The following is a 20,868-nucleotide window of genomic DNA, read 5'->3' on the forward strand; positions in this document are numbered from 1 at the left end:
AAGTGAAAATTGAAATGGCAAGAAAATATAAATTACAAGAAAAAATGAAATTACAAGAAATGTAGTGCATTTATATGTTAAAAAAACAGAAATAAATGATCTTTTTCCACTCTCAGATAAATGGCATACATATATGAACCCGGACCATAAAACCAATCATAAGTAACGTGGGTATATTTGTAGCAATAGCCAAAAATACACTGTAAGGGTCAAAATTATAGATTTTTCTTTTGTGCCAAAAATCATTAGGATATTAATAAAGATCATGTTCCATGAAGATATTTTATAAATTGCCTACCATAAATATATCAAAACTTAATTTTTGATTAGTAACATGCATTGCTAGGAACTAAGCCAAACACACACACACACACACACACACACTCGTTTAATTAGAATAAATCCTTTGAGGCAAAAACTGAGTTGAAAAATTGGCTTTAATTGTGTTCTTGCATTGCTTTTCAGATGTGTAATACTAAAAACCACAGGTGGTGACAATCATGATGTTTGTGAAGTATAAACACTGCTTTAACTGAATAAAGTGTCCTGCACATTGTCTGGTCACTAAGAGAAAAGGAAATTGGATGATAATCACATGAATATGAAAACAGTTACCGCTGTGCTTTAACCCTGCGTCCTATTTCAGGAACATTCTGTGAGTAAACACAGACAGACGAGGCCCGGGGACGACTGCTCAAAACAATCCCTCGCCCGTGGCATCTAAAGACCCAATGTGAAATTTAGACCGATCTTGTTATGGTTTTCCTGTCTAGCTCTCAAGATTTCTTTCCCTTTCAAATTATTCATGTCTATCTAAAGCTTGTGTAACTACAGCAGCCTCAGATTCTTCTCGCATGTCTTGAAGCGTGCCGACGTCTTACAGTCTAAACTCTAATCACTTTTACCCGGATCGCAGTTCTTCTGCTGCTCGGATTGGATTTATTCAACTATAAAGGACAGGAATCGGGCGAAAAACTACTTTTTTGTCCTCGCTGGCCCGTGATGAGAGAGATCTAACAAAGCAGAATAAGTTAACAAGTTAAGCATTGCATAACTGTTTTAAAAAGTTACCAGCAACCCAATTAGAGCTCAAATAAGATTACTATTACATGGTTGCATCAGGATGCTAATAACGAAGTTTAGTTTTGCATGAGAAAAACACTCTGGAGTTTCATAACAGAGCTCAAAGATGTCTTAAACTTTGCTCAAAGTCAGTTCAAGTAGCTACAGGAGAAGCATCAAAGGAGAAACTTGCCCGAGCAAGCTCTGAGCAATATAATTTTCCTCGGGTGATATATATTTAGTATGTAGTTAGAGTAGAAGGTAAAGTTTGAAGGTCAGTGTAGTCAGTGGAGCGGTGTGATATGTAGACTGTAGATAGACCATTAAAACACGGCCTTTGGCAATGTGACCTTTATGGCTCCTGTGGAGGTGAGAAAAACATGCGACCTGCCGTTTCAAAGAACACTTCCCTTTGTCTGTCTGAATGTGGCTGAACTACATGGCTCTGAAACCAAAAAACTGTGACTTTCATTAGTCTATTTCCAGTATACTGAGTTTATAGTAAGTTTATGACGTGTGTGTGATTTTAACGCTACAGGGAGACGGTTGCTGTCTGGCTGTGAGGATATATATATCAGCGGCAGCCGAACATCCATGACAGATATGCCGTTCTGTAGACCCTGGGTAGAAAAGTGTGATATAGGTGTAAAATAAGGCTGGACTATTTTTAGTTGTTGAGAATGGAAGTCTGTGAGCTGCAATCTGCTTCTTTGTCTGAAAAGGTTAATACAATCTCTGAGATCTTCTGGTGCAATCTTTGTTTTTAGTTTTTTTTTTTCCCTAGAAATGTTTTAATGATGCTCTAGAGGAAATTTGGGGTTGGTATGATGTGTGTTGTTTCTGAAAAAAGTATCTTCCTCTCAAAATTGAATCTATTTGATCAAAAGTACAGTACATACAGCAATATAGTGAAATATAAAAATAATTGGTTTTCTATTTGGATATATATTTTTAATGTATTTTATTTCTTTGATGCAAAGCTAAATTTTCAACATCATAACTCTAGTCTTCAGTGTCATGTGATCCTTCAGAAATCATTCTAATATTCTGATATTATTAAATGTTACTGCCAAATTTTTTTTTGTTATTAGTGATATTGAAAACTGATGTGCTGCTTAATATATTTTTTGTGGAAATCTTTTGTAACATTATAAATGTCTTAAAATGTTTCATTTAATTTAATGCAACCTTCCCAAACATTTAAAACTTTCGTTTTTGCATTTAAGACTTAGCACTATTACTGCTATCGAACAGGTTTCCTAAATGCAATGTTTTCTACAGGTTTTGAAAGCACCACACTCCTCCAACCTACAAAATACGTAAGCACCACCAACATATAAATTACATAAAAGTGTAAATAAATACAAAAGACTGTATATTAACAAATAAATAAAATCACACATAAGATCTTGATTTTGTTGTCCCTTTAAAACAAAGAACAACCAATTTTCATTGGAAAAAAATAAAATAACAATAGAATAAACAACACGTAAAATCAAGACAAACCACCTGACTCCATTTTCTCTGTCACAATCCAATCAATTATTGATGTAATATGATGATGTTTCTGCCAAAATTATTATTTTTTTATTTTTTTTATTACTAATCATCTGTTTTCTCAGGAATGTGCCATATTGCAAAAGCTGACATTCATGTTGACTTTATGACTCTTTTACTCGAGGAGTCCTCCATGTTGAAAGAGTGTAGAAGTTCACACAGTCCCGCAGCAATGGAAAGCCATTAAACACGCCATATTTTCTCAATTCTCCTCCACTTTTGAATCTGCGGTTCCGCTTACAGAGTCCACCACTGGGACCGCTTCCAACAAAAACCTCTTCTCACATATCTGGATTCCCCAATGTCTGCCGCTGTGGTCTTGGCCAACACAAATACACAAAAACCATTTCAACAGAAACCTGGGCCTCAGAGGTCTCCACTCACGACCCACAACAATGTCATCCAATCTGGGCAAAAGGGCTTCATAACTAGGAAGGGTGTGAAACAAAACCTCCATAAAGGACTAAACTAAGACTCTGGCTCTGTCCCAAAACCAACGTGGGCAGCGTTTGTGTAGGCTAGTTCTGAGAGGCAGGCAGATTTTAGGCAGCATCACATGTATTCTGCACATAGAGGGCATTCCCACAATGCATTGTGAGAAAAAAAAGTCAATACACACACACAACAACAACAACAACAACAACAACTGATGACAATATGTAAATACAACAAATTAAAAATAATTTATCATATAATACATTTTCCTTCTGTTTTTATAAAGTAGTAATATATTAATATTATAATAGTAATATAGTATTATATTATTTTTATTAATGAAATAAATGAAAATGTATCATTTAATCAATAAGACATATGTATTTTTATGTATTAAAATATTTGCATTATACTGTACACACACACACACACACACACACAAATAATGTATAAATACAATGAATGATAATGATTAACATTTATAATCTATATATATATATATATTTACATTATGGAATATATATATATATATATATATATATATATATATATATATATATATACACACACACACACACACACACACACAAACAAAATTATACATATTAAAAATGTTAAATTCTTTAAAATATCAATTATAGATATTTTGATATAAATATACTATAATAACACACAGTTTTTGAATGCATCAAAACAATTATAAATAATAATACTTAAACCAGTTACCCAATTTTACCCAATGATTGTGTGTGTACTTTTTATCTTTTTATGCATATGAAAAGTTATTTTATATTATTTCAGTTGTTGCCTTAGAAGACTGCTGCCTCTGTAGGCAGTGGACAGGAAGTCAGCTTACTGTTTTAAGAACAGAGCCCTTCGATTCTGCCTCTCCAGTGTTACCATCTACTCTCAACTTTCCACAGTGACTCATGTATAACGTACAGCGCATCGTGCCAAAAAACCCATGGCACATTATTGCAAGTGAAGCATTATCATGTAGCACTGTCTTGTGTTATCATTATAAGTGTGTACATGGCTGACACGCGACATGGTTTCCTTTTGAGGACAGGTGCCGTTAAACCGCTCTGACTTCCTGCATGCTCCTCCTGAAATGAGAGACAAGCGTTCTCTTTGAAACCACAGTACAACCCCTAACTGCTCAAAACAACCCTGTTTGATTAACGCTGCAGAAACACATTCAGCAGCTCTTCATACAATACTGCTTTTATTTTAACATCTGTTATACTAACAGAACAGATATTAAACCTTCGTTTTTATCATTCTGAATTTACCTAAATTGAATCAGACGAGACCCTGGGGTCCAAGTAAAGTTTTCTATAAAATTAGCTTTCTTTTTTACACACATAGTAAGTGAATGGGTAACTACGGTAAATAGGATTTGTTTTCTATCATGCTAAACCCACATCCTCGGTATCTGACACATTTCTGATAAATTATTTAATTTTATTCATATACATTCTTTATTATGAAACTTCCAAATATAGACAAGCAGTTTTTTTCATATATAAATTATGTTTTTCAACCTTTAATACCTTGTAAATATACGAAATGATTAAAAACAGACTACTTTTAAGTATCTAAAACGTACACACAAATGCAATAGAGGGTGCATATAAACAGAGTCACCATATAAAAATGTTTTAATTTATGCCCTAATAAATAAACTGTTTGCGATATGTGTGGACTTTTCTCTCTTGAAAGCATTTTTTCATGGTAACCCATTTTTATTTTCAGGGTTTACAAGTCAAGACAGACTATATTCCCCTGCTGCAGTCGCTGGCTTCATTTGGATGGAGACTCACTTGTGTGCTGCCTACACCCATCATCAAGACTAACAGGTAAAGTAAATGCCTTAAAGTTCATTATTATTTAACTTCTTGCTTTAAGGAGAATGCACTGGAAATAGTACCCAGACACCCTTATACAAGGATTTGGCACACACTAATCCAAATCTCACTATTTGTACTATATAGTACATGAGATTAGGATTAGTATGCAAATTGGAGTGCAGCCATAGACTTGTGGTGTGTTCAGCTAGACTTCTAGCACTCCGGGAATTCACATCTACTGACAGCGATTAACTGCAAAAATCATGCATTTTCTATTAAAGCTGGTGATCTGCAGAAACATGCGCGATCACTGGGCATTCAACAAAAAAGTAGAGAAAAATGTACTTTGCAAATGATCAGCAAAGCAATGCAACAACTACCAATGGAGATGACAGCAAAGGTCACGTGATCCGTCTGCTGTGAGATAAAAAAAAGTGTGGCAAAAAAAAAAGCAGAGCATGGTAAAATATGCAAGGAATCAAAGTGATCTTGATTCATGCATTGATAATCATGTTCGTGACATAATGCACTGCCGTAATTTATATTCAACACGCTTTCCTCTGCAATATGTTCATAGTGGCAATAATACACGATTCCATATTAAACCAGATTTTTTATATAATTATACATGACTTAATTTATGACTTAATATTCATTTATAAATTTCATATTTAAAAATGTAAATTATTATAAATTTTTAATCTAATTTTTAATCTTTTTTTTGTAGCCCCCCCCCCCCCCCCCCCAAAAAAAAAAAATCCAAAAAGTTTTCCGTTTTATTTAATTGCAATTTTGTTTTTGTTTTTCTGAACAAAAAATAAATATCATACATTTTGCCCTGGTTTACAGAAGACACCCAGAAAAATGTCTTTCAGTGTAACAATCTTGTAAGGCATATTTAACACAAAAATCTATTTATGACATATTAAAAGACTTCTTACTTTCACCCCAAACACTAATGAGTTGAATTTTACTTTTTTTTTTTAACATTTGCCACTATCCTAGGTTTTGCCCATTTGTCAGTAAGAATTTTGTACTACTTTAAAACACAATCAAATTTATTATGCTCCATTATTCTTTTAGATATTTTAATATGTACACGTCAGAATAAGCATGTTGTTTGAATTTTTGCATAAATATTGTTACACTGAATGACAATGTAACATTATTTCAACCAAATTTTGACATTTTATTCTCCAAAAGCGTATCTAAAACCTTAAAAGTAGATATTTTACTTACATTTAATGTGCTTTCTATGGAAACAAAATCCACACACACACACACACACACACACAAACACACATATATATATATATATAATAAATATACCAACTACAAACAACAAAACGACTAGGTTTGAAGTCTTCCAGCATGAACAGGCTTTAGAGGAAACATGAAGCCATCAACTGATTTTGTGTAAACACCTCATGAGGCATCATTTCCATCACCAAAAAAAAACGGTACAGCCCACACGTAGTAAGGGTATGTCCCAGACTCCAACTGTGACGAAGTGCTCGGGGTATAAAGCGCTCTGCGGGCCTCATGGAGTCAGATGTAATGACCGGCACAGAACTCCACTGTTTGCTCGCTGTAATGGAATGTCAATACGAGCTAACTGATGATTCCTGTAATGGCGAGCGGACGCTTCCGGCGATGTCGAACTGAGGTTCAGCATGTAATCTCCATCTGTCATACCCGATCCCGCCTCGGCCTTTCTCTCACACGTCACTCTGTAGTTTCTATCCGTCCTGCAGCCCCTGCTGATTAATTACGGGCCTATTTTAGACTTTCACATAATACCACAACACACAACAGCAGCAATGTGGCTAATTAATCAAAACGCTGTCCTAGATACTACAGAACTGTCACTTTTCAATGTCTTGGAGACGGCTGGCCTTGTTTTCCTGGGAGGCGGAGCATAACATGGTAACATATAAAACTCGCTGTACTACAAATACCAGTGTTAGTGAAGATCCGGTTTTATTATTCATGATATAAAACTACTATTTACTAGTACAAGCTACTATTTTGAAAAGTACACTATCGTTCAAATTGTCTGTAAGTTTGTTTTGAAAGAAATTAAGACTTTTATTCAGCAAGGTTGCATTGCATTGATCAGACGTGACAGGAAAGATATTTATGTGTAAAAAAAATTATATTAAAAAAATGCTGTTCTTTTGACATTTTTATTTATCAAATAATCCTGATAAAAATAAAAATAAAAGTATAAAGGTTTCTACAAAAATATGAATCAACAAGTGACAAAACATTGATATCAGAAATGTTTTTGCATATTAGAATGAATTCTGATGATCATGTGACTGAAGATGCTGAAAATTTAGCATTGCATAACAGGAATAAGTTACGTTTTAAAATATATATTTATGTAGAAAACAGCTATTTTTACAATTGTAACAATATTTTACAATGTTATTGTATATTTGATCGAATAAACCCAGCCTTGGTGATTTCAAAAAAAAAAAAAAATGATGACAGACAAAACTTTTTCATTTTTTATTTAATTGCAATTAATTGTACCTGCACTTAATTGAATATTTTGCCATTTATTTTACAAGCAGTGTTTCACCACAAACTGTCATGGCAAAGGCAAACGAGATTTCTACACTGAAACTTTTTATGCAAAGATCTAAAATTCTTGATGAGCTAGAAATCCACTCTTTGTAAGTATAATCTCTAGTCTAGAAAATGACTAAAAAGTCTTCTAGTAATCACAATCATCTAGAAGTCGTCTTGCCAAACAAACAGCACTTTTCTGAAAGCAGATGAGTTTGTTTGTTGTATTTCCACACACTTCTCACGGCTATGCAGCACATCGTACCCAAGGCTTGTACATTCATTATTTCAAAATTGCTGAAGTTACCATTCAATTAAGCCCTTAATGATGGGGGTGTCTTGTCCTCTATAAAGCAGAGACACAGACTAGATTGGATGCTGGCGAGACTGAAGACCAGAGCTGTAATTTCACCGACCAGCCACTCGTTTACATTTTAATGGACCGAGGCTTGCAGGAATCCACTTTTGCCTCTTTGATTTAAGCAGGAAGCACTTGAATAAATATACAGTTCCTTGACAAGCAAGAAAATAAGAAGTGGGAACAAAAAGCAGGGGGAATTAGACATTTGGTATTGATTGTCAGCATATACCGGAGATGCAGAGGCCCGTTTGATGTAAGAGATTTGTAGCAGAATTGTAAAGAGAAACGGCGAGCATGAGAGAGAAAGAGACTGAGACTGTTTAGTAACACAACTCCATGTCCACTGAAGATTAAACGGCTTATCTGAACGGTTTAAACGTGGTTTTACACCAAACACCCAAAACTCACAGCACTCTGTGTTTGCTCCATGATGTGAAACTTCCTTCTCTAAATATATTTGCGATAAGACCCTGACAAGACAGCAAGAAAGAGAGATTTAGTCTTCACAGGATTTCACAAAACAGATATTTTGTTCATCCCTTTCAATGCCGGATGTTCCCACAGCGCTCACAGCTAGAAATTTAAACAGATCTCCAAAGGTTTTTGGAGCTATATTTTTGGAGCTATAAATACAAGATAAGATGCTGAATATCCAAACGCACTCTAATAAACATGAAGCGACTGCTCTAGAAAGATTCGGGCAAGATGGGGAAAAAAAACACTGAAACTAGCTGGTCAATAAAGTTGGTTTAGATCAGAGATGCCCAAACCAGGGCCACCCATGCCACTCACTAAAAGGGGGGGAATAGGGGGAAAAAAACTTGCCACTGATACATTTTATATATATATATATATATATATATATATATATATATATATATATATATATATATATATAAATACATCTTCAAATATTTAATATATTTATGTGCAATATTAAATAATTATATTTTTGTACTTGTATTCTCCCTGTGTGTGTGTGTGTGTGTGTGTGTGTGTGTGTATATGTATATATATATATATATATATATATATATACACCCACACACACACACACGTATGTGTGCATTGAGTGTAAATAATATAAAAAAAAATATATATAAATTATATATTTATAAAATAAATGTTACATGTGTCCATGTACATATATTGGATTTTTTTATTATTATTATTATTTACAGAATTAAATTACAGTACAAGTGTGACTTTTGGTTCTCTTTAGTAAAAGTAAAATAAATGTATAGAACTTTTATACAACTTTTTTTTTTTTTTTTTTGGTAAAAGCAGAGGTGTAAAGTCCTTGAGTAATTTTACTTTATTACTGTATTCAAGTATTATTTTGGGGGATTTGTACAATTTAAACTGACTACTTGTACTTTTACTTGATTAAAGTTCTGAAGAAAAAAACTTTTTATTTTTTACTCATTACAAATTTTATTATATCTTGAAAAGTACATTATATTTTTATTTTATCTTATGCACGTTAAATATGGTAAACAGAAGCTCAAACGTGTGTGCGTGACGTGAGAACACACACATTTCTACTTCAGTTATGACTTTCATCAGGTAAATGTCTGGCTTCGAAAGTTCACCATCAATTCTGAGGAAGCATATTGAGGTCGCAAAGTTGTGTTAATACTTCATTACCATTTAAAGTTGTACTTTTTACTTTTACTTAAGTATGTTTTTGACCAGATACTTGTACTTTTCACTGAGTCAAATTTTTACTGAGTACTTTTTACACCTCTGGGTAAAAGTTTGTCCACCTCTAGTCAAAATGGTTGCATGGACCGGGAAGTGAGATTATTATTGTTTAACCTATGATCATACCTCACAATCTAAAATGCTTCGTCTCTCTTATCCAGTGATGGAAGTTTGGCCACCAAGCAGATCGTTTTCCTCCAAAGACCAATGTTGGCTCGCAAGAAGAAGGAATCCAAGGTGTGTGACCTCTTATTCCAGCTGCATTACTGACGTAGAGCTGTCAAATACATACACAAACACACACACACACGGTTAATATCATGTTCCTCACATTCTCTTTGCTTCCCGGCTGAAACATGTTAACAGCCAAAGTGTTTTTGCAGGGTTCAGTGCAGGCATCAGGCATTTCTTTAAAGCACCAGATAAAATGGGGCAGAAAGCACAAGATGCTTGAACAGAACAATGCATAATTTAAACAAAGATTTAGCTCCATGTCACTTCAAAGAAAACCAGAGCGAGTGTGCGCTTAGTGGGTGTTACTGCGTGTTTGGCTTTCCTGATGATATTTACTTACACGCCAGTGTAGACTTTTTACATTTTTTTGGGAAGAAAGGGCCAAAGCAAATGAACTGAGCTAAGCTTTAATCAACCTGTCACACTTGTCATCAGTTGTATATGTAACTCAATATGGGAATTTGTATTCACAACCATAACAGAGGAGAGAATCTAAATGAACTTTTTTCCGAAAACAAAAATGTCATGTGGCATGCAAGCCCTGAGCTTCCTGTCTCATACATCTCGTGGTTGCATGAGGACACCACAGCTTTGTGTGTACTCTGTCATGTAAGCATCATCTCTCACTTTTACAAGTGCAATACGGCAACAATCAGTGGCATCTACAGGGTTAAAAACTAAAGTTAAAAAATACTTAATGCAAATGAAGAACAGAAAAGTGGCAGCCAATCACTGTGAGGAGAGGCAGTGACGTCTGTCAGAAATGTTTCTACTCCTGGAGTTTCAGTGCTTAAATGGATAAACATGGATTTATTGTCAGTTTGTTTAATAATGATGATGCCGGTTTGCTGTTTGAACAGGTTTAATAAAGATTAAAAAAGCATAAAGCATTTGATTATATAGTATTATATTTAATTCAGATTTGAAATGCACACACACCCACACTCTTGAAAGAAGTCTCTTATATTCACCAAAGCTGCATTCATTTCATTAAATCCTTGTTGAATAAAGCTATTAATTTTTTCTTTTTTTTAATCACTTATACAAAACTTCTGAATGGCAATCTACCAGTTTGCACAAAAATAAAAAGCAAAGACTTCATGCAGGTGATTATAGTTTCTCCGTGAACAGTTCATGCTTCCTCAGTTTGTTTATCAGTGATCAAACATGATCTGGGTGAAGGTCTTCTGACATTGGGTTAGTTATGGTGAATCATGACAGGTTTTTGACATTTCCTTCACACAGTACATCCTAACTGACAGCGGCACAAACTCATTCACAGGCGGTATGACCGAAGGTGCTGCTGCCAGTGTTTCTGTATGAAAGCACCTGCTGAGGCACCATAACACGTCTAATCATCCTTATTACACGGTTCTCTGGAGATTTTCAATTTAATAAATTAATCGTGGCATCCAATGATCAGAAGTTTCCAAATATGTGACCCTGGAGAACAAAAACCAGTCACAAGTAGCATGGGTATATTTGTAGCAACAGCCAACAATGCATTGCATGGGTCAAAATAAAAAAAAATATATTTTATGCCAAAAATCATTAGGATATTAAGTAAAGATCACGTTCCATGAAGACACAATACACTGACAAGAATAGTTTTATCTCAGCCAAATATCGTCCTATCCTAACAAACCATGCATCAATGGAAAGCTGATTATATTATTATTAATTCAGCTTTCAGATAATGGTGAAATATATATTTTTTTTAAATTAATAATTCAAATAAATGCAAAAAAAAAAGAACCAAATGTCACTGTTGTCTGTAGGAATGCTGTCATCCGTTCATCCGGGTAACTGAAACTGGCACTACATATATATGTACCTCAGGTAACTTGAATATAGATATTACTGCACTGTTTTTGCAAATACCAAAAAAAAATCTAGTTATATCATTTGTTACTGGAATATATATATATACATTTGTGTGTTGCTATCAGTGCCGATCCTAGACTTCTGGGTGCCCAACGCAAAACTTAAATCTCCTTCATCTTTCAGAGGCAGTCAGCTTTCAATTTTATATATATATATATATATATTTTTTTGTCTCAATTAAAGACACTGAATGACATTGATGTTGCATGATTTGACTTTTTTTTTTTTTTCCATAGAAAGGGTGACAGCACACCGCATTAACAAAATGACAAGCGGTTTTCATAACCACTGGCCAAATTCAAAAACTAAACTAAAATAAAATCATCTTTTATCTATACATTTTTACATTTGTTCCAGTTAGTTATAATTAGGGCCGGGACTTTAACGCGTTAATTGAGATTAATTAATTACACAAAAAATAACGCGTTAATTAAGATTAATTAATTACAGAAAAAAAATTCCCGCATTTTTAATAACTTATTTTTGCACCGTGGAACGTTTCTCACTGGATGAGTTTCGGCGGGACCAATTATACTGAAGCACCAACTAGCGTTCGCACATCACTGCAGCAGCACATCGAGCCTCAAGTATCACCTCAACGCAAAACATATAGCAGCTAGCGTGGACTTTACACTTTATGTTGAACTATGTATTATTTTGTTGGTGCAAAAAGTTTATGTTGAACTCTTTATTGTTTTGGCCAAGGTTATTGAGAGTTGGACTTAGTATGTTATGGCCTCTGAAGCAACAGAGAGATGTTTTCTAATAGTCAGGGTTTCCAATGTTCTGAATGTAATTGACAGTATTGTGTTTTACTTAAAAAAACACTTTACAGAAGGTTCCAGCACCTATAAGCTTCCTGAATTTCTGAAATGTACTATTTCTAAATTGTTTCTAAATATGCTATTGCTACACTTCATGGCAAAAATTGCACTGGTCTGCTAGACTTGGTTGAACAAAAATAAACAATATTTTGTTGCTTAAGCTTATGTATTCAGTCATTATTCAATGGTATACTATAAATCCATGTAAAAAAAAATTACTTCTCACTGTTCTCAAGTAAAATATTTATATGCGATTAAAATGCGATTAATTTCGATTAATTAATTACAAAGCCTCTAATTAATTAGATTAATTTTTTTAATCGAGTCCCGGCCCTAGTTATAATTCAACATACAGAGGGCCCTATCATACACCCCGCGCAATGCGTCCCAAGTCACAAAAATGCCTACGTGTCATAATGGCCATTGTATGTATCAGAATTAGGCTATTGGTTCACGCACAAGCAGTTCTGTTTCATCTCTGGAGACGCGTTCTGTCTTTGCGCTTGCAAATCCTGCCATGTAAACAGCAAATCCACCATGGAGTGAGTGCAACTGGCTCTTAAAGGGAATGGGCGATGTCACTCTGATTGGTTTATTGCACGTTACACCCAAAAAACACCCATTACTCATTAAGAGAATAGGGACAACACGTTTAAACAATGCTATTTATCATGGAAGCAGTGATTCATAAAATGATCAAATGATGAAGCAGCATTACAACCAAGCATACTTTTATTTTAAAAAGGGTAATCCATAAAACTGTTATCTGTATCTCATTGCATATCCATAAAATGGACTAAGACTCCATGACGACATTTTCTGTTTCAGAAAGTCATCTTTAAAGCAAGGAACAAGTCCAACAAGAACTCGGTCAAAGACGCACCAAAGAACAAGAAGAAGAAAGACTCCACACCCACCGTAGAGAAAGAGATAAGTGATCAAAAGCCCTGTGATGGAGCTGAGAAGAGCACCGAAGAGACAAATACAAGTGTGAGTGAACGACAGGAGGAAAACCAGAATAATGAGACTGATGCTGAAGTGCAGAGTGAACAGAAAGAGGACAGAGAGGAAGGGAACGAGACAGAGGAAGGGACGCTAGGAGCAGGAAGGGAAAAACAAGAGGCGGCGGGCGGAAATAGCAAGACAGACGGAAGTGCTCAAGATGAGGTAGATGTTAAAGAGGAAGAGTGTGGCGTGAAAACAGAAGCACCTACAGCACAAGAAACAGGACGACAGGATGAAGAGGTGGACAAACAGGAAGACAGCTCAGCCAATCAGGATTGAGGATGCACTCATACCCACCGAGCCAATGGAAGTGGACATCTGAATGTTCTTAATGCTACCCTGCAAAAAAATCAGTTTGCTTATCAATATTGTGTCTTGTTTTCCAGTATCTAAACATCCTTGAAACAAGTTCAATATAGAAAACAAGGAAGCAAGAGTTGTTTTATTGATCTTTAGATGCCCAAGACAAAACTACTGGCTGATGTCCTGTAGATTATGGTTTAAGACAAGTGAACTGTCGCGCAAACACCTCACCTGACATTTCCACCTCTTGTTACCAATGCTGAACATTTAACTCACCGCCGGTGAGCGGGCGATAACATCCCTTCCCCATCAATGAGCCGAAAGGACTCTGGTATCCAGGAAGAGGGAGGAGAGATGAGAAGAGATTGTTATCAGTAAATGCACTGGATGGGAAAACCACATTAATATTAACTCAATGAGCCCTGGGGGCCGACACAGACTCAAAGACGGCATCTCAGACGCGCTCCGAGGAGAAGGTCACTGCTGCGAGAAGCAATCTATTGTGATGGAAGGTGCATATGTTTGTGTATGTTTTTGTTTACGTTTATAAGAATATTTCATGACACTGTCCAAACAAAAGATTCTCAAAAGTTAGGGGAAGAAGCGCACCTGACAGAGAAACAAACTGGGATATTACTATTTAAAAAGTTTGTTGTGGAGTAGGGGCGACTTTTTGTTGGTTTAGTTGTTAGCATTCAGAGCAGATCCACCACTGGTTTAAAAGAGTAACTTGCACAGAAATGAAAATTCGGTCATCATTTACTCACCCTCATTCTGTTTCAAATATGTATGACTTGATGGGAAAACTAGAATACACGAATGAAGGCTGTTTGTATGGAAGCCAATGTCTGCCACATAAGAAAAAAACAGACAATAATGCATTAGTAAATGAAAATCATTCTTAGATAAAAAGTCATAATTATGAGATAAAGGGTAGAAATTGACAAAAATCAACATTGAAAGGTAAAACTCATAAAAAGTCAACATTTTGACACACTGAGAGATAAATAGAAAAACTGATTAAAAAAGCCATAATTCTGACATTATGCGATAAAATTTCATAATTATGACATAAATATAACTTTTTTCTTCTCACAAGTATGATGGCATTTTATAACATATAAAATTAAAAATTTATTATAGATTAGAAAAACAAATAACTGTGACTTTTATGCCATAATTTCAACATTAATCTTAATTATTATTTAATATATCATAATTTTTAATTTTAATCTCATAATTGACTTGTGTCATAAGTTTGACTTTTATTATTTTTGTCATGATGACAATTATATCATAATTATGATTAACCAAAGCATTTTTTGGCTTCTATACTTTTGAGCTCAATAAAAGCATCAGAAAAGTAGTCCATTTAATTTGAAATATATTATTTGCCCAATTTTTGTGGGCATAGAATATGTGCGAAAAACAAACAGCTACAACAACAACAAAAAGGTGATTAAATGATGACAGAATGATCATTTACAGGGTGTATTATTGCTTTTAAAAGAGGCAGATGGCAAAATAAGTGTCTGTTTGGGCTTCAGTTGACTTTTTCTTGGAGACAATCTGCTCTAGCTCTAATTCAAACATTTTCAACATTGCTCTCAGAGGCAATAAAACATCACAAGTGATTTTGTTTGAGAAAGACAACACCAGAAAGATGAGACACGCTCATGAACAGATCCTTTCCCTGTTTTAATTAGCAGACGACTAAGAGGCTGTTCACACTGGACCTTTCTCTTCTATTAAAAACAACAGAAGGTCCATTTCTATGCACATGAACTCCCAGACACTGGATAATGTTCACCTCAAGATGTTCATTCTGGCCCCTGATTCATCCGATGGCCATGCTTTAAAACGGTCAGCAATTTGATTTGTAACTAATGAGTAAACATGAAATCAAAATCGACCCAATTTAGTTAAAAATGCATCAAATTACAGAAATAAACTTGGAAAAACATACCACCGATGTGCACATATGTGCCTACAGCCCGAAATGAAAAAAAACATCGTGTTTTTAGAATATTTCACTGCACAGAATTCATAAAGATACTGACAGTTTTTATTATGAAAATTGCATTTTCTGGGGAGGACGTAATATGAGAGTGAAACTTCATGGTGTTATTATACAGACCGTTTTTCAATTTGCATAAGAAAATAAACGGATACGTGGATAATCCGTAACAGAATGTTGTGATGGGATAGAGGGGTTACTTCATGACAATGATAATGCGGTTCACATGGTTCTTTGGCCAATGTCTTGTATTTTAGAAATCAGATCCCTTAATGCAGCAGAATCGCAAGACTATGATTTCAGATAGAAAGTATTATCCTGTCTGATTAATGGTTAAGGCTTTTCATAGAAATTAATATTCAAGTATTATTTGACGTATTACTTTTCCAATAAACAACTACTTGGTAACACATCGTGTTTTTATATCAGAATAGGCCAAAAAGCATTTTGACACTTAAAGGTGTTCACATTAGTGAAATTTCGGTCAGTATAGCATTTCGCCCCAATGAAACCCAGCTCACACAGAAGTCACTTTCAAAACAAAAGGAGGTAAAAAAAAAAAACTTTGAGCTTGAACCCGTTGAATTCTGCATGTGGAAATTTTTCGCCCTCACACGTAATTCCTGATCGCATACAATCCTGTTGAAATGACTGGATTTTGCGAGGGAAATTTAGTCAACAACAGTGAACGTGAACACGAAAAAGGTCTTAAATTTCATTTCATTAGTTAAAATATCAAACTAACTGACATTCATATTAAACAAAAGAACCCAGCTAACAGGGAACGTTATCAAAACGTTCTGGCAAGGTTCACTTAATGATATGAACTGACATTCCTCCAGTAATGTTAATAGAATGTTTGTTCTAAGTTGTCTGGTGATGTTATGTTCTCAAAATGTTAGTGCAAAAACATTATACATTGTCTATGGATCTCTTTTCAGAAAACCTTTTAGTTGGATGTTAATTTAACCTTTTTAAATGTTAATACTTCAGCGAACATTCAAAAGTGACTCCCATAATGTCTGTAAAATGCTAAAATGTTCCCTTAACATTCACATTACCGAAAATGTTTTTAAACATTAAAAATAAATAAATAAATTGGATGTTCGGAACGTTCAGGAAACATTCCAATAAAAATAATTAATTATTCATAACTTAATGAGACCATTAAAAAATGTTCTTAGAACTTACTTTGTTAGCCAGGGATGCAATCTTTACAAGCAAAATATTTCACAGAAGGATGTTTGAATTGACAAAACAATCATTCAAAACCACTTTCTGGTCGTCAAATGTTAGTGGGTCGAATCCATCATGCACATCAAGAAATGCACATTAAGGTGCGGGCAGCATTAAAGGGTTAGTTCACCCAAAAATAATAAATGGATATTTTTCTTACAAAAATTAAAAAGATGAAATATTTTTTTTATATATAACTCTGACTGGATTAATCTGAAAGAAGAAAGTCATATACACCTAGGATGAATTGAGGGTGAGCAATTTATGGCCTAATTTTTACTTTTGGGTGAACTAACCCTTTAATATTAACGCAAATTCGCATATGAAATACAGGAACCCAATGATCAGCTGTTTTACGTAAAAGTGAAAAAGTGTCCCCCACACAGATTTCACTCATGATCAAGTTGGTTGCTCAAAAGTTAAAGTGACTTCTGTGTAAGGAATAATACATACTCATCTCTACGCTACTTACAATGAATGGACCCCTTTATACACACAAAATTTCACTAATGCACCTTAAAAATACAAACATGGTCATTTTGATTTTAATGCTGAATTTTGTGCCCACTCTACACCTCACCTGAGCAACATCTGTGTTTCCATTAAGTCAGCATTGTTGTGTTGGCGTCTTGCCGTATTTGTAATATTGGGTTCGCATTGTCAGGGTTTTCCAGCATGTGGTCTTGAGGGACGGTGTATGTGTGGTTCTGCATTAGCTCTAATGGCCAGAGGGGTCACGTTTAAAATCATAATGGCTTTCCCACTCCCCCTCCTGCTGGGACAAACATCAGAAAGGACATCAACATCCCAACTCCCTAATAAAAGATGCCATTTTCAATCTGTCCACGTACATTTAAAAGAAATTCATTTTGCACTTCCGTCTTACACGACAGCGGTTCTCGCTCTTTTTCCAAGCGGTTTCTGACACGTTGTCATTATAATTGTGCTTCGTCACAGTGCTGTTGTTAGACTGTAGCTGCAGGGGAAAGGCCTTGTTTATTGTTTTAATACAGGGGGAAGACAGAGCTGCGCTGACGATTCAACTAGAGACAAAAAGACATTCAGATGCATTTTTTCCAAGCATCACTTGTGTATCACAGGTGGAATCTGTAGACTTTTTGAGGTGGTAAAATCTGTGGACGGTGTTGAACAATAGCAGAGAGTTCTACAAAAACATTCAAATTAGTCAAAACACTTAATAAAGAAACAGACCGTTTGTAGAAGTTGGTGAATGACGGGCATCTGTGGGCACTGATTGTGTGTGGGCCTGCTTATCACTGACGGATAGCAATTATGTTACAGTATGTGCTGCTATGCATATAGCTCTGCTGTCAGCATCTGCTCTGATAAGCTTGGCTTATCTAGATTGAGTTCTGTGACTGTGTTCGGAATGGAATACTAGTGTACTGCAGTGCATACTGCATAGTGTATCTACTGCAAACAGCAGAAAATAAAGCTGTACGCCAGAAGCTTCAGAGCAAAACTGACTTAAACTGAGGTAAATCACAGTTACACATGAACTTGACTGACTTACTGCTTCTACAAGAGCAAAAATCACTGTCAACAGCAGTATTTGGTAACATCTATTAATATTAATCATTGTAAATGTAAATTTATGGCATCGAGTTAAGTGCATTGCATGGTGGGATATGCATTATGGACACTACTGTTCAAAAGTTCATGTCCAGTAGAAAGAGATTAATGCTTTTATTCAGTAAGGACACATTAAATGGTCGAATGTGACAGTAGAAGATGTTACAAAAGATTTCTATTTTAAATAAATGCTGTTCTCTTGAACTTTCTTTTCACCAAAGAATTCAGAAAAACTAAATCTATCATGGTTTCCATAAAAATACTACGCAGCACAACTGTTTTTATCATTGATTTGAACAAGAAATGTTCTGTGAGCATATTAAAATGATTCCTGAAGGGTCATGTGACACTGAGTTTAGATGCTGAAAAATGCCTCTTTGCATCACAGGAATCAATTACATTTTAAAATACTTATTTTAAATAGAACAAATATTTCACAATATAACTGTATTTTTAATAAAATAAATGCAGCATTGGTGTAGACGTAATAGACGTCTTTTAAAAGTATTTTTAAAAATCTTCTAACTTTTGAACAGTATGGTAGCATGCATATCCATGTACTGTATATACACGTGCATCCAGATAATTATATAAAAATATTAGTATAATAGTATGCTTTTTCAAACACAGCCTTTGTTCCGAACTCAAACCCTGTTAAACAAATACACACATCAGCTACACAATTCTTAAAGGTTTTGAAGGTTAAATTATTATTTCTATGTAGACACACTTTATGTGGTTTAACTAGCTGGCAGTGATGAATGGTTAGTGTGTGAAAGTAGCATGCACGGTCTTTACCACCCACTCTCCACCGTGTAGATTCAAATACACACAATAGCTGGCATGACGTCAGCAAGTTATGGACGGTAAGTCCGGTCTGGGTCCACAGGGTCAGTCGGAGCGGTTGGCGAAGCCACGTCAAACGAGCTGTTAGAGAAAAACAAGGTTGTGGAAGAAAGTGAGGCAGGATCAGCAAAACTGATGCCGAGTAATATTTACCCTCCCCTTAGTATTGACAGGGTGACCCGTGACTCATGCAGCGGTTGACCTGGTCCGCTGTTGTTTTGCTAAGAAATGTGCCAGTTTATTAGTTATATAATGGATTTTAATATCCTGCAGTGGCAGGGGAGGATCGTTGTAGCTACTAATGCACACTTAAGCACATGCACCTCATTTTGTGGTCCATTTACTGACGGTTTTCTTGCTTTTCAGAGAACAAAAGAGTCAAACATGCTGCATTTCTGCTTGTATATCTCAAAGGATTTTGCTATTTCTGCCTCCATATTTTTGCAGGTCGCTTCTTTGATTGTCAGCCACTGTTGTGCCATTGTGAACATTGATCAATGTTTTCCATCGTTTGTACGGACAAGCAACATGATAATGTCATCTGTACAATTTGTATAATACAATAAATATGATTTATATTTGATTTGTTTTGGAGGTTTTATTTGATGTATTATCTGTCAGCTTCTTTATTGCTTGACAAGTCTCAAGATAAAGCTACTGTTTCTAATAGTGCACAGGTCAGACTTCATTTAAAATACTAAGTTATATTTAGCAATTAAGAAAATTAAACCTTGTGTTCAGGATCATGAAGGGTTTTTTTTTTTTTTTTTTGCATCAAGGCACTAATTTCATGAGAATTTGGTGCATTTCTCCAAATGATAATCTAATGAGAATCATCTTTAAGAAAAATGTTAATTACAAAAAACTTAAAATGTCTGGACAAATTAAGGTAAAGGGAATTTGCTTAATTGTTACCATGTGCAAAAAAATCTTAATGGTCCTAAAATATGCTTTTTGTTTCATGCAAGTTGTAATTACATGATTTTAGGGTGAAGCATGTGCTCCACAGGAAGTTATATGCTTTTAGTCTGTATTTAAAAACTCCATTAATGGCACACAACATTTAAGATTTTCAGGGAAAAAATCTATAAATAATGCTGAAAATGTACTTACCCTCAGGCCACCCAAGATGCAGATCAGAACTGAATTTAGAGAAATGTAGCATTCCATCACTTGCTCAGCAATGGATCCTCTGGAGTGAATGGGTGCCGTCAGAATGAGAGTCCAAACAGCTGATAAATACATCACAATAATCCACAAGTAATCCACACAACTCCAGCCTATCAATCAACATCTTATGAAGTAAAAGCTGTGAGCTTGCAACAAACAAATCAATCATTAAATGGTTTTAACTTTAAACCGTTGCTTCTGGATAATTTACGT

General features: G+C 35.0%; 1 protein-coding gene across 3 annotated transcripts in view; it reads left to right on the plus strand.

The window, feature by feature from the left end:
- Positions 1 to 20,068, plus strand: part of LOC113115683 (raftlin-like) — a 95,693-nt gene extending 75,625 nt beyond the window's left edge. For all 3 annotated transcript variants that reach the window (XM_026283226.1, XM_026283227.1, XM_026283225.1), the window contains 3 exons: positions 4,810 to 4,913; positions 9,705 to 9,780; positions 13,314 to 20,068. In XM_026283226.1, the coding sequence (XP_026139011.1) occupies positions 4,810 to 4,913; positions 9,705 to 9,780; positions 13,314 to 13,769 (636 nt within the window). In that variant the 3' untranslated portion in view covers positions 13,770 to 20,068. The remainder of the gene's footprint in view (positions 1 to 4,809; positions 4,914 to 9,704; positions 9,781 to 13,313) is intronic.
- The last annotated feature ends 800 nt before the right edge of the window (positions 20,069 to 20,868 follow it).

The sequence above is a fragment of the Carassius auratus genome, chromosome 16 (genome assembly GCF_003368295.1).
Source record: "Carassius auratus strain Wakin chromosome 16, ASM336829v1, whole genome shotgun sequence".
Lineage (NCBI taxonomy): Eukaryota > Metazoa > Chordata > Actinopteri > Cypriniformes > Cyprinidae > Carassius > Carassius auratus.